The sequence below is a fragment of the Chiloscyllium plagiosum genome, chromosome 10 (assembly GCF_004010195.1).
Source record: "Chiloscyllium plagiosum isolate BGI_BamShark_2017 chromosome 10, ASM401019v2, whole genome shotgun sequence".
NCBI classification, from domain to species: domain Eukaryota; kingdom Metazoa; phylum Chordata; class Chondrichthyes; order Orectolobiformes; family Hemiscylliidae; genus Chiloscyllium; species Chiloscyllium plagiosum.
The window spans coordinates 30,399,443-30,412,067 of NC_057719.1; the positions used below are offsets into that span (position 1 = coordinate 30,399,443).

General features: G+C 37.4%; 1 protein-coding gene across 4 annotated transcripts in view; it reads right to left on the minus strand.

Moving 5' to 3' along the window:
- Window positions 1-2,363: 2,363 nt before the first annotated feature.
- ptpn21 (protein tyrosine phosphatase non-receptor type 21) overlaps window positions 2,364-12,625 on the minus strand; it is an 87,083-nt gene continuing 76,821 nt past the window's right edge. For all 4 annotated transcript variants that reach the window (XM_043697288.1, XM_043697286.1, XM_043697290.1 and 1 more), the window contains exons 17-19: window positions 9,765-9,999; window positions 9,463-9,623; window positions 2,364-6,758 (exon numbers count right to left, since the gene is read on the minus strand). In XM_043697288.1, coding sequence (XP_043553223.1) covers window positions 6,630-6,758; window positions 9,463-9,623; window positions 9,765-9,999 — 525 coding nt within the window. In that variant the 3' untranslated portion in view covers window positions 2,364-6,629. The remainder of the gene's footprint in view (window positions 6,759-9,462; window positions 9,624-9,764; window positions 10,000-12,625) is intronic.

The window sequence follows — 12,625 nt, forward strand, 5'->3', positions numbered from 1 at the left end:
TTGTAACTTTTTCTTATTCAGTTTCAGGTTCATCTGTCAAGTAGACGGACTAGATTTTGATCAGTCAGCATTGGCTTCTTCAATCATCCACTACAGTTTCCACTCTAGGAAGATTACCACCATCTCATGTTGTCTGCATTAATAATATGCTGGAGCAGTGGAAATGCCAAACAACGTGGAGAAGTACCTGCATCTCCAGAATGATGTTCAAAAAGTGGTTAGAAAACTGCTTTCATGATTGGTATAGGATACCTCTTCAGGGCATCCTGTCAGCATTCCAAGTGGTTTCACTGCTTCCATGCTGCTAATCTGTTTTGCAAGAGTTATTTTCTTGATTATTCCCTTGTTCTCCATTCCCTATTGTTGCTGGTATGCCGGAGCATTGTTTAGCAAATGCTAAATTGACCTTACATTCTCATCACCATCAAAATAATATTCTCCTGGAAGACATGATAACCTTGTAAGCACATCACTGTAGGAACTGTTCTGTAGTAATTGTTGAGTGCACTTGTGGCACATTGGCAATCTCTTCTGGAGTGTTGAGGTTTACCAATCCAAGCTTTAGACTTGCCCCAATTGAAATGAGTAACTTTAAGCTTTAAATCAATGATGTGGAACTCCAGATCATGTTGCTGCAATGGGCTCACAGAATAATCCATCCTCTTGACATGTATGGTGCCATCACCGTATCCTTTTCATAAGTCTGTGAAGATTATGGTCAAGTAGAGCATGACACACCAGTGTCTGATGCTTTTATAATGACCTGATGTTCTCCTTCTATAGTCATCTTTTTAGAAGTCACAACTTATTGACCTAGCTGAACCAAACCGTTGTATGGTACAGAATAATCCATCAGACTCTTCAACAGTTATCCATCCAGTAGCCATCTGTACCTGCTTTTAGTCATGAGACACTGGATGCGACCAATAGTGTACCCTTCGTTGTCAGTACTTCCCAGGAGTGGAGAAACCATGCCATGTTCTTTGCAGCCTGCAACATATTATCGATGAGGATGAGCACCTCGCCAACACCTTCCCTATGTCTCCACTTCTCCCCTTTAAACAACCAAATCTTAATCAGGCCATTGTTCACAGCAAACTGCCCAGCTTTCAGGACATTGACCACAACACTATACAACCCTGTCACGGCAACCACTGCAAGACGTGTCAGAGTGTCGACATTGACACCACCCACCATGAATGCATCAGGTACTCATGTGACTCTCCCAACATTGTCTACCTAATATGTTGCAGGCAAGGATTCTCGAAGGCATGGTACATTGGCGAGATCAAGCAGACGCTATGACAATGGATAAACGGATACCATGCAATAATTGCCAGACAGGAATGCTTTCTCCCAGTCAGGGAGCATTTCAGCAGTTAAGTACATTCGGCCTCAGATCTTAAGGTGACCGTCTTCCAAGGTGGACTTCGGGATACACAACAGAGTGGCCAAGCAGAGGCTGGTATCCAAGTTTGATATCCATGAGCATGATTCTCTTGAGTTTGATACTCAACCGGGACCTGGGGTTCATATCACACCACAGGTGACCCTGTTACATTATATACACACACACACACACAGACAGTCACACTCATGTACAAACTCTAGTGCGCGCACACACACACGCGCGCACACACACGCACACGGTCTATGGGGTGAATTTGCATTTGCAGAATTATATTTGCAGATACATTCGATTTTGCTCAAAAAGCACACAATCTGCTGGCAGTCAATCCATGTGATAGTTTATAAATTTCTACTTTGGAAATAGAACCAGTCTGACTCAAGATTGGAATACAACAGGCTCTAACTTCACACCTTTAATGCATTGCCTGAGCTGAGATGTCACTTTCTTTTATAAAAGTTTAAGTTATCTCGAGAATTTGACTTGAAAGTAGTTCTGGGATTTATATATTAATCAATTGAAGCCAGCAACCCATTCTAAAAGATGAAAGACTTAACAGCAATCTACATTAGTTCAATATATTGTATTAGTTGCATGACACTATGACTTTTTGCTAGAAATTCTGTCTTATGACCTTGCCCCACTAGCTACCTGACAAAGGAGTAGCACTCTAAACACTAGTACTTCCAAATAAACCTGTTGGACTATAACTGATTAAGTTACCTTTAAACTACTGTTTCTTTTAAACCCAGGTAAACTGTTAACATTCCATACCTCAAGACTGCAAGACCAACTTTCAGCCAGTGTATACATTTTTCTGGACAAAAACAAAGCTTGTGTCCAGGCTTTCCAGAGTAACGTCAAACAAAAACTTCAGGAAAGGATTAAATGGAAAAAAAAGATTCACATTAGTGTGAAATATAATTTTTATTTAATCTTGACAGTAGAAAGTTACAAAAATGACATTTTTCAAAAAAACAAGTCAATGTGATTTGATTGGCTTATCAACAAATCACGTACAAATGTTGACGTGTTTTCAAAGGAATTTCCATTATTAATAAAAAAGCATTAATCTCAACCTGTAAAGTGGAATACAGTAAGGTTAATGTATAAATAAAAAGGTGCGTGTCAGATTTACTATTCATAATTTACAAGTCAACCTCTTTTTTGACAGGGGAGGGGAGAGGAAGCGTATTCATAGCTCAGCATTCACAGCTTTAAGGGGAGCCCTTGTATATAGACAAGTACAGAATTTGACTACTTTAGTTTGTACATCACAGGGGGTGCAGTACTATTTTGAAGAATGTTCCAAAGAACGTCAAGAACATATCCTAGATAGTAGGGTTACTTGAGCACAAGATTCTAGGATCTTGCCACTGTGGAGGATATGGGTTTTTGGCAGGGGGGGGGGGGGAAAAAAGAGGTGAGCTCACAATTTGTAGCTCACAATTTGTAAGCACTAGAATTTTGTCCTATGTTATCAGCAAAAATAGAACTTACAGCATCTAGGAATTTGAAGCTTTTATAGAGGTGGTGATCCTAGGGTACTTCAGAAGTGCATAAAAATTAACTTGCAACTTAGTGAACAAGTGACATAAATCATCCAATTTTAAGTGACAAAGAAGCCTCAAACAAATGCTATTTCTCTCCCACCCCTCATGGGAGGTTAAATGGTTTATTACAGAAAACAGCACTTCTAAACAAAATAAAATGTGAGCATAGTTCCTTCCTATGACTTTTTTTTATTGGACAAAGCCAAGAAACTTTTAAAGCCTTACAAAATGAAGTGACCTACCCCTCTATTATTCAATGCTCTGATGCATAGACAACATGGTGAGAAATTCTGCAAACTGTGTACATACTCAGATGTGTTTAAAAGCCATCACCAACAAAGCCTGAATGACTAAACCGGAGAGATGCTAAAGTAAAAGTAAAAACCTTAATGAATGTATTAAAAGATAGGCATTGAACAGTAGAGAATTTTGAGAGTAATTTTATCAGTGTTGTGAAATATACTATTTTTGAACATTAGGAATTTCAGGTACTGAAGGAAATAGTAATACATTGTGACAAATGTGTAAATATTTAGATAGTTATCTTCAACGTTAAAAGATTAACATAAACATTGTTTAGGGTAAAGACTTTGGGATAGATATCTAATGCAAGGTTTTTAAATCTAAAATGTGCTTATCCCTACGTCAGGCATCCAGGATTTTGGTTCTTCTTAAATTAATTTATTACAACTAATTGGCTCATTTGTTATATTATCAATTATAACTGAAAATGCAAGACTAAATCAATTGAATTTAATGGTATGGGGCTGGTAACAAAAAACAAATGAACAGCATGCAAGCAAAAAAATGAATAGGTAGAAAAACCAGAAAAAAAGTGAAAACAAATTACTACTATTTTGTGAAAGTAATTTGGAAGCAATTTTACACACTATTAGTTTCTCCACCAAATCAAAGCTTTCACTAGGTGCAAATGTATAATTAATTGTTTAAAACAAATAATGAAATTTGTTATAAATAGTAATCTGTAGGTAATTGTATGTTTGAAATATTTTAAATACTGTTCACCTGGCCAGATATGATATGCTCAAGTTTTGAACTTCCATAGCCTCACTATTCGGTGAGGAAAATAGAGTTAGCAAGTGACAGTTCTCAGCAAACAACTTTATCGTCAAATTGCAATAAAATTTGCCCTCTGCTGGTGTGTCAATGTAAAATGTGTAACAATCAAATCCTACTTTTTTTGTAGACTAAATGGCTTTTGTTTTAAGTGTAAGCATCCTGAATAAAACATTTCCTTCTTAACATTTCCTAAAGCAATTTTCCTAAAAAATTAAAACATTCATAGCTTGTTTATACAAGATCACATGCATAATAAATCTTTAAAATACACTAAATTTTCAAATCATCCTGTAATTTGTAACTTGCAAAAGAATCAAGAATGTGAGGGGCAAGTAAATTGCAAAAGAAACAATTTATTTTCCAGGGTAAGTAATTAGGCCTTGGAATGCACTCCCTGGAAGTATGGTAGAGGCAGGCATTTAAGAAGGCATTAGAAGATTATTTGAATAGAAACTGTGCAGGGTTGTGGGGAAAAGGAAAGAAAATGGCACTTAAGCAAAAAGCTCATTTGAAGAGCTGGTGCTGACGTGATGGGTTGAACGGCCTCCACCTTCTTAATAAGTAAGGGAAATCAAGGGTTACGGGGCAAGGGCTGGACATAAGGAATGTCGGATCAGCCATGGTCTTGTTGAATCACGGAGCAGGCTCAAGAGGCTAAACCTCACAATTCTAAGATGCTGCAGTGTATTTTGAGTGCGCTTTTCAAAATTGATACAATCAAGCTTCCAAGTTCTGGAATGATTATATCATTTATTCAAGCTGATGAATGTTTCTGTAAGTGTCATAAAAAAAGCATTTTACGAAGTGGCTTTACATATATACTGGCACACGCAAATTTAGTCAAGGTAAATGCAAACAGGAAAATGTTAAAACTAAAGTTTTGCTTATATCTGAAAAAAAAACCCCATAAAATGTCACATACTGAAAAGATGCTTCAGCCAAATTATGCAAAGATTTATTTACGCAACACAATGGTATTTGTATTTAAATCAGCAGTTACAAAACATGGTTACTTATTTTTCAGGAAGCAATCAAAAATATTTCATCATCTCTACAGAGATGTCTTTCACATAATATGTAACAGATGGATGGGTTACAACAGGATGCTCTACAATATCAAATTCTTCTAGCATTACTCAAAGTGACAGAATTCCAAGTTACAAAACATTATAAGCCACATTTGTAAACCCATAATTAATGTACAGGTCATATTCCATTTGATGTAAAGAGAACACCAAGAAAGAATACAGCATATGTTGACTTCAATGTACAAAACCATGCACTCAGATAATCTTCACAAAGTAAAACCCTGTACATTTCATTTATGAATATGATGTGATCTACATAATTTATATATACACAAAAATGTTTCACAGATTGTCCTTCATACTCCCATGATTGAATATACTACCCTGTAAAGGAAACAAACTACCATTTGTCATAAACTCATTTTTTTCTAATTACTGAATCAAGTGGAAGTCAATAAAATTAGGCCAGTAAGGAAGCTTTAAAAGAAACATTATGGACACTGAGCTGAAATCCTTCTCTTTTAAACTTTGTAAACTCAAGTCACTTAGCAGCAGTTTTCCAATTCATAGATTATGTTTGAAGTGCTTTACTGCAAAATTATATTACACTAAAGTATGTTACAGTGAAGGTCACACAAAAGCCAGTTGTGTGCAGACTCTCTCACTTACATCAAATAGTTATCAGTGCTAAAATACTCACTTAAACCTAAGCTAAAAGTAATTCAAAAATAACAATAGGTCTAACAGCTAAAAGTAGATAAATGAACTGAATAAACTTACATTATTTTGAGTAATCATATAACATTTAAGTTTCAATAATTGTAATTGAGTGTAATTAAACTATACATATAGTTTTTACAAAGTTGATAGTCATGCCTAACTGAACAGGTCTATTGAAAAACAAACAGGATTGGTTTATTTCATATCATTACATGTATTTTCATTACTTCTGTAAACCATGATACATTATAAGCCTAAAAAAGGATTTTTCACCTATTTACACACTAGAAAATTAATTCTAACAAAATACTTCCACTTGCACCAGTTCAACCTCACATTCACTCGTTCTGCTTGCATATTTTCATTTTCTCCTACTATTGAAATATAGCAGTCATCACATCTCTATCAAAGGTAAAATACTTCCATACTATAGCTTAAAACTGATCATGCACCAAATACAGAGTTTCATGATGTTTATGCCAGATATTATTGTTTATAATGTTCAGCTGGAGGAAATGGTTAAAAGTTACTTAAATTTGGGTGCAAATTAAAGTTAAGTGAAAAACTGCACTAAGATAGGTTTCACTTATGCTGTATTGAACTATATTCTTCATTAAAATGAAGCACAATGCCTATTTTAAAATAATTAAAAATATCAGAGGTAAAATATTTAACTTCACCTTTAAATTTGGTGCTCCATTTGAGTACATCGCACTTTTTTTTTAATGCAAATTGACTTTCTCCTCCTCAACTCAAGGGGTAGAAAAACGCTTCCTTCATTTAAAACAATTCTGCAATCAGTTGTTTCACTTACAAAATCACAGCATTATGAATACAAGCTTAAATCAGCCTAGAACTTCTCAGAAAGTGAATGAGCACTTTGTAGACAAAGATATATTGTGTAATTGTTTGCACCATTAACATCCGTTGCTGTCTGAGCAGATTCAGCATGGTAGTAATATCCAGAGTCTGGAATTAAAAAAAAATATTTATTATGTCATACATGGAGCTAGAGAACTTGGGGAAATGAACAGTGACATCTTGAAAAGGTGGAGCTGGAGGTTTTAAAACACAAAAGGTAGATAAATCCCCAGGACCTGATTAGGTGTTTCCCAGAATTTTGTGGGAAGCTAAGGAAGAGATTGTTGGGTCCCTTGCTGAGATATTTGCATTATCGACAGCCACAGGTGAGGTGGTGGAAGACTGAAAGGTTGGCTAATGTGGTGCCATTATTTAAGAAAGGCTGTAAGGAAAATAAAGAGAATTGTAGATGGGTGAGCTTAACATCAGTGCTAGGGAAGCTGTTGGAGGGGACTCTGAGGGACAGGATTTACATGCATTTGGAATGGCAAAGACGGATTTGGGATAGTCAACAAGGAAATCATATCGCATTAATATGATGTAGCTGTTTGAAAAAGTGACAAAGATTGAAGGAGGCAGAGCAGTAGTTGTCGTCTATGTGGTCTTCAAGGCACTCAACAAGGTTTCATGTGGTAGATTGGTTAGTAAGATTGGATTATGTGGAATCCAGGGAAAGCTTGCCAATTGGATACAAAATTGGCTCAAAAGTAGGAAACAGAAGGTGATGATAGAGGGTTGCTTTTCGGATTGGAGGCCTGTGTCCAGACATGTGCCATAAGGATTGGTGTTGGGTCCACTGTTTTTTGTAATTTACATAAATGATTTGGATGTGAATATATGAGGTATGGATAGTAAGTTTATAGATGACACCAAAATTGGTGGTGCAATGGACCGTGAAGAACAGTACCTCACAGTACAACGGGACCTTGGTCAGATAGGCCAATGGGCTGAGGAGTGGCAGATGGAATTTAATTTAAATAAATGTGAGATCATGCATTTTGGTAAGGCAAATCAGACAGGACTTATACACTTAGTGATAAGGTCTTGGAGAGAGTGTTGCCGAACAAAGAAACCTAGGAGTGCAAGAGCATAATTCCTTGAAAGCAGAGTCGCAGGTAGATGGGAGGTGAAGATGTCATTTAGGAGTTGGGATGTCATATTGTGGCTGTACAGGACATTGGTTAGGCCACTTTTGGAATACTCCGTTCAATTCTGTGCTGTGCGCTGTAACTCTAACTCTATGACATACTGGGCGCACTGTGTAAGGTTTGAGCAGAAAACTAGCCCGAAACCTCTATGAGGTCACCTCTCGGCCTCCGACACTCCAGGGAAAATAACCCGAGCCTATTCAGACTCTCCCTATAGGTCCAAAACCTTCAATCCCGACAACATACTTGTAAATCTTTTCTGCACCCTCTCAAGTTTAATAACATCTTTCCTATAGCAGCGAGACCAGAATTGAACAGAGTATTCCAAAAGTGGTCTAACCAATGTCCTGTACAGCTACAATATGACATCCCAAATTCTATAATCCATACAATGACGAATAAGGACAGTGTACCAAATGCCTTCTTCACTACCCTGTCTACTTGTAACTCCAACCTGCACCCCTCGGTCTCAGCAACACTCCCCAGGACTGTACCATTAAGTGTATAAGTCCTGCCTTGAGGGAAAAAAAAGTTGTTTCTCATGTGAAATCATGCAAGCTCTTGAAGATAGAATCTGCACAATCCTCAGCGTTGCGAGGTTTTATTTTCAAATAGTCCTATGAAGCAACTTGAACATTTTATCATGTTAAAGCTGAACAAAATAAGTGATTTTTTTGTGTTTAATAGGTGCATTTAAAATACAAATATAGGAGAATTGGATAAAAAAAATGCAACCATAATGGGGAGATGGGAGGAGATTTACACCTACAGTATAAAAAGGTGAACTCAATGAGCAAAAATGAGAGCTAATAAGGGAACAGGCCATATTATACATGGACAACAGGGTGAGCAACGATCATGAATTAGTTAATTTAATATTCATTGAATGATATTGACTTAAATCAACATAACAATTTAATCGGATGTGCTGTTTCTTAAAAAAAAAAGAGATTTACAAACTCAGGTTATAAATTTAAATGATGTAAATTTTAGGGATGAGCCACAAACTGCAGGAAACTAGGCTGAACTGATGGGTAAACCTACAGATTAATAGCACACATGCAGTTAAGCAATAAGGTAGCAGAAAAGATCAAGCTAAAAGGCTTATTAAAACAGAAAAGGAAATTCAGAAAAGGAATTCAGCAAAAAGCAAGAGCTATGAAGAAAATTATCAGTAGGAGACAAGAAAAATACAAAAGAACGAACATTTTGAAAAAAGCTTCAAGGATTATCAAGCTGAAAATAATATTTTTCATAAATACATTAAGGGAAACAATTGTAGAGGGGAATTGTGGTCTTTGAACAGAAACAGACAAGATTTATGGGTGGTGAAGAAATAATAGCCCTGTTAAATGGGTATTTTGTATCTATGCTCACTTTGGAAAGAGACACATAATACTGGAAGTTACAGAGTGCAAATTAAGTCAAAAGGGGGAACTTCATAGATTCAATGAAATTGCAGTTAAGCAGGTCATCATTTTCTTCAATGCTCTGCAGAATCACAAATTGTGCCTTCAGATTTATAAATTGTAAATTACTTAAGTGATGGGAGACCGGGAGAAAGCAAGTAAACACATATCTGTTGTTTTATCAGTTGTGCAGAGGTTGCTTGAATTTATCAGAATCATATGACATAGCAAGTTTAACAAATAGGATAATCTTACTGCATTGTGCTCCAGGCAGCCAATCATAATTTCTGATAAAATCACAACACCAGTCCTTCCTACACCAGCGCTGCAGTGTATAAGTAAAGGCATGTCCGGATTTTTACTGTCTGCTGTACTATTGGTATGACGACGCACTGACTCAATTTCATCCAAATATGCTGTAAAAGCAATGAGAAATTTAAAAAGGGGTCATTATTAAAGAAACATTTTTTGCAATACAGCCAAAATGCCTTAGCATAAACATTTTGTTTTAAACTTAAAATGACAAGTGCTGCCAATCAGAATTCAATAAAACTCACATCGGAATCCTTTGATATCTTCTGGACAGCCATTTTCTGGCCAATCTGTATACTGCAAGTGCCACACTGTTCTTTCTTGCCCATTCAACAGATGTTTAATTTTTAACCCGGTAGTTGCATAACAACCAGAGTCTGTTCGAAATCTTGTAGTAATTTTGAATCTTCCATACGTGACAGAGTTATTCCTGGAGCCTAATCGAGGCCAATACCGAAAACTTTTCTCTCTCCCTCCCTCCTGTAATGTTATTACAACAAAGAGCTTGATTAACACTAAACATAAAATTCTATAATTGGAATGCATACTCCAAGTAATTGTATTGTGAACAAAACTTTAAAGTCACTTTACAGAATATAATTTTCTTAAACATGTGAAGTACAAACTGGTGAATAAAAAGACGTATAATTTTCCTAAATATCTTTGAGAATTAAATGAGATTACCATGTACTCTCTTTCCTCAATTGAAAAACAATACCCCTCCATGTGGAGCAACATTGGGAGGAAGCACAGAGGGTGGTAAGGGCACAAAATGTACTCTGGGCGGGGGATTTCAATGTCCACAACCAAGAGTTGCTCAGCAGCAGCATTTCTGACTGAGCTGGTCAGGTCCAAAGGACATAGCTGCTAGATTGCATCTACAGCAGGTGGTGAGAGAATCAACAAGAGGGAAAAACATATTTGACCACATCCTCAATAATATGGCAGCTGCAGGTACATCTCTCTAGTACAGTATCAGTAAGGGTGACCACCAAGATAGCTCTTGCGGAAACAACCTTCCACCTTCACACTGAAAACATCCTCTATCATGCTTGTGTAGTACTATCAGCAAACTAAAAAAGGGACAGACTACAAAGCGACATTAGCGATTTTGAGAAGAATTGTAGCTCTAGTTGAGGTTCTGGATGTAGGTTTGCTTGCTGAGCTGGAAGGTTCAGTTTCAGATGCTTTGTTACCATACTAGGTAACGTCAGTAAGCCTCCGGATGAAGCACTGGTGGTATGGCCTGCTTTTTATTCATGCGTTTAGGTTTCCTTAAGTTGGTGACGTTACTTCCTGTTCTTTTTCTCAGGGGTGGTAAATGGGATCCAAGTCAATGTGTTTGTTGATAAGAGTTCCGGTTGGAGTGCCATGCTTCTAGGAATTCTCGTGCCTATCTTGGTTTGGCTTGTCCAAGGATGCATGCATTGTCCCAGTCAAAGTGGTGCCCTTCCTCATCCATATGTAAGGATACTAGTGAGAGTGGGTCATGTCTTATTGTGTCTAGTTGATGTTCATATATCCAGGTAGCTAGTTTTCTGCCTGTTTATCCAACGTAATGTTTGTTACAGTTCTTGCAAGGTATTTTGTAAATGATATTAGTTTTGCTTGTTGTCTGTATAGGGTCTTTCAAGTTCATTAGCTGCTGTTTTAGCATGTTGGTGGGTTTGTGGGCTACCACGATGCCAAGAGGTCTGGCAGTCATTTCAGAAATCTGTGGTGTAGGGGAGAGTTGCTAGGGTTTCTGGATTGTTTTGTCTGCTTGTTTGGGTTTGTTGTTGAGCAATTGGTGGACTGTATTCATTGGTTACCCGTTCTTTTTGAATACACTGTAAAGGTGATTTTCCTCTGCTTTGCGTAGTTCCTCTGCGCTGCAGTGTGTGGTGACTCATTGAAATAATGCTCTAATGTAGCTTCGCTTGTGAATATTGGGATGATTACTTCTGTAATTCAGTATTTGGTCCGTATGTGTTCTTTTCCTGCAGACGCTGGTTTCAAGTTCCCCATTGGCTGTTTGCTTTACAGCCACATCTAGGAATGGCAGTTTATTGTTGTTTTCCTCTTCTTTAGTAAATTTTATGCCAGTAAGGGTATTATTAATGGTCTTGAAGGTTTCCTCTAATTTGTTTTGTTTAGTGATGTCACCACATAGCGGACCCAAAGTTTGGGTTGGATGGTTGGCAGACCGGTTTGTTAGAGTCTCTGCATTACTGCCTCTGCTGAGAGCTCTGATATCAGAGATGTCATGGGTGTTCCGATGGTTGGTCTGTAGGTTTTGTTGTTGAAGGTGAAGTGAGTGGTAAAAGGCATAGGTCCACTAGCTTGACGAAATTTTCCTTGCTGAAGTAGTTTGGGGTATTTTGTGCATGCGTCTTTGATTCTTCTAAGAGTGTAGTCAGTGTTTCCTTGGCCAGGTTAATGTTGATGGATATGAACAGAGCTGTTACGTCAAAAGGAGACCATTATTTCATCCTCTTCTATCTTGGTGTCTTTGATTGCCTTCAGAAGTTCTTGGGTTGGATGACACCCTTTTCATCACTAAACAAAACAAATTAGAGGAAACCTTCAAGTCTATCAATAATACCCTTACTGGCATAAAATTCACTAAAGAGGAGGAAAACAACAACAAACTGCCATTCCTAGATGTGGCAGTAAAGCTAACAGCCAATGGGGAACTTGAAACCAGCGTCTGCAGGAAAAGAACACATACGGACCAAATACTGAATTACAGAAGTAATCATCCCAATATTCACAAGCGAAGCTACATTAGAACATTATTACAATGAGCCACCACACACTGCAGCGCAGAGGAACTACGCAAAGCAGAGGAAAATTACCTTTACAGTGTATTCAAAAAGAACGGGTAACCAATGAAAACAGTCCACCAATTGCTCAGCAACAAACCCAAACAAGCAGACAAAACACATCCAGAAACCCTAGCAACTCTCCCCTACACCACAGATCTTGGAAATGACTGCCAGACCTCTTGGCATCATGGTAGCCCACAAACCCACCAACACACTAAAACTAATGAACTATACCTGATGTTACCTAGTATGGGATAATGAATTTGAAAGACCCTATACAGACAACAAGCAAAACTAAT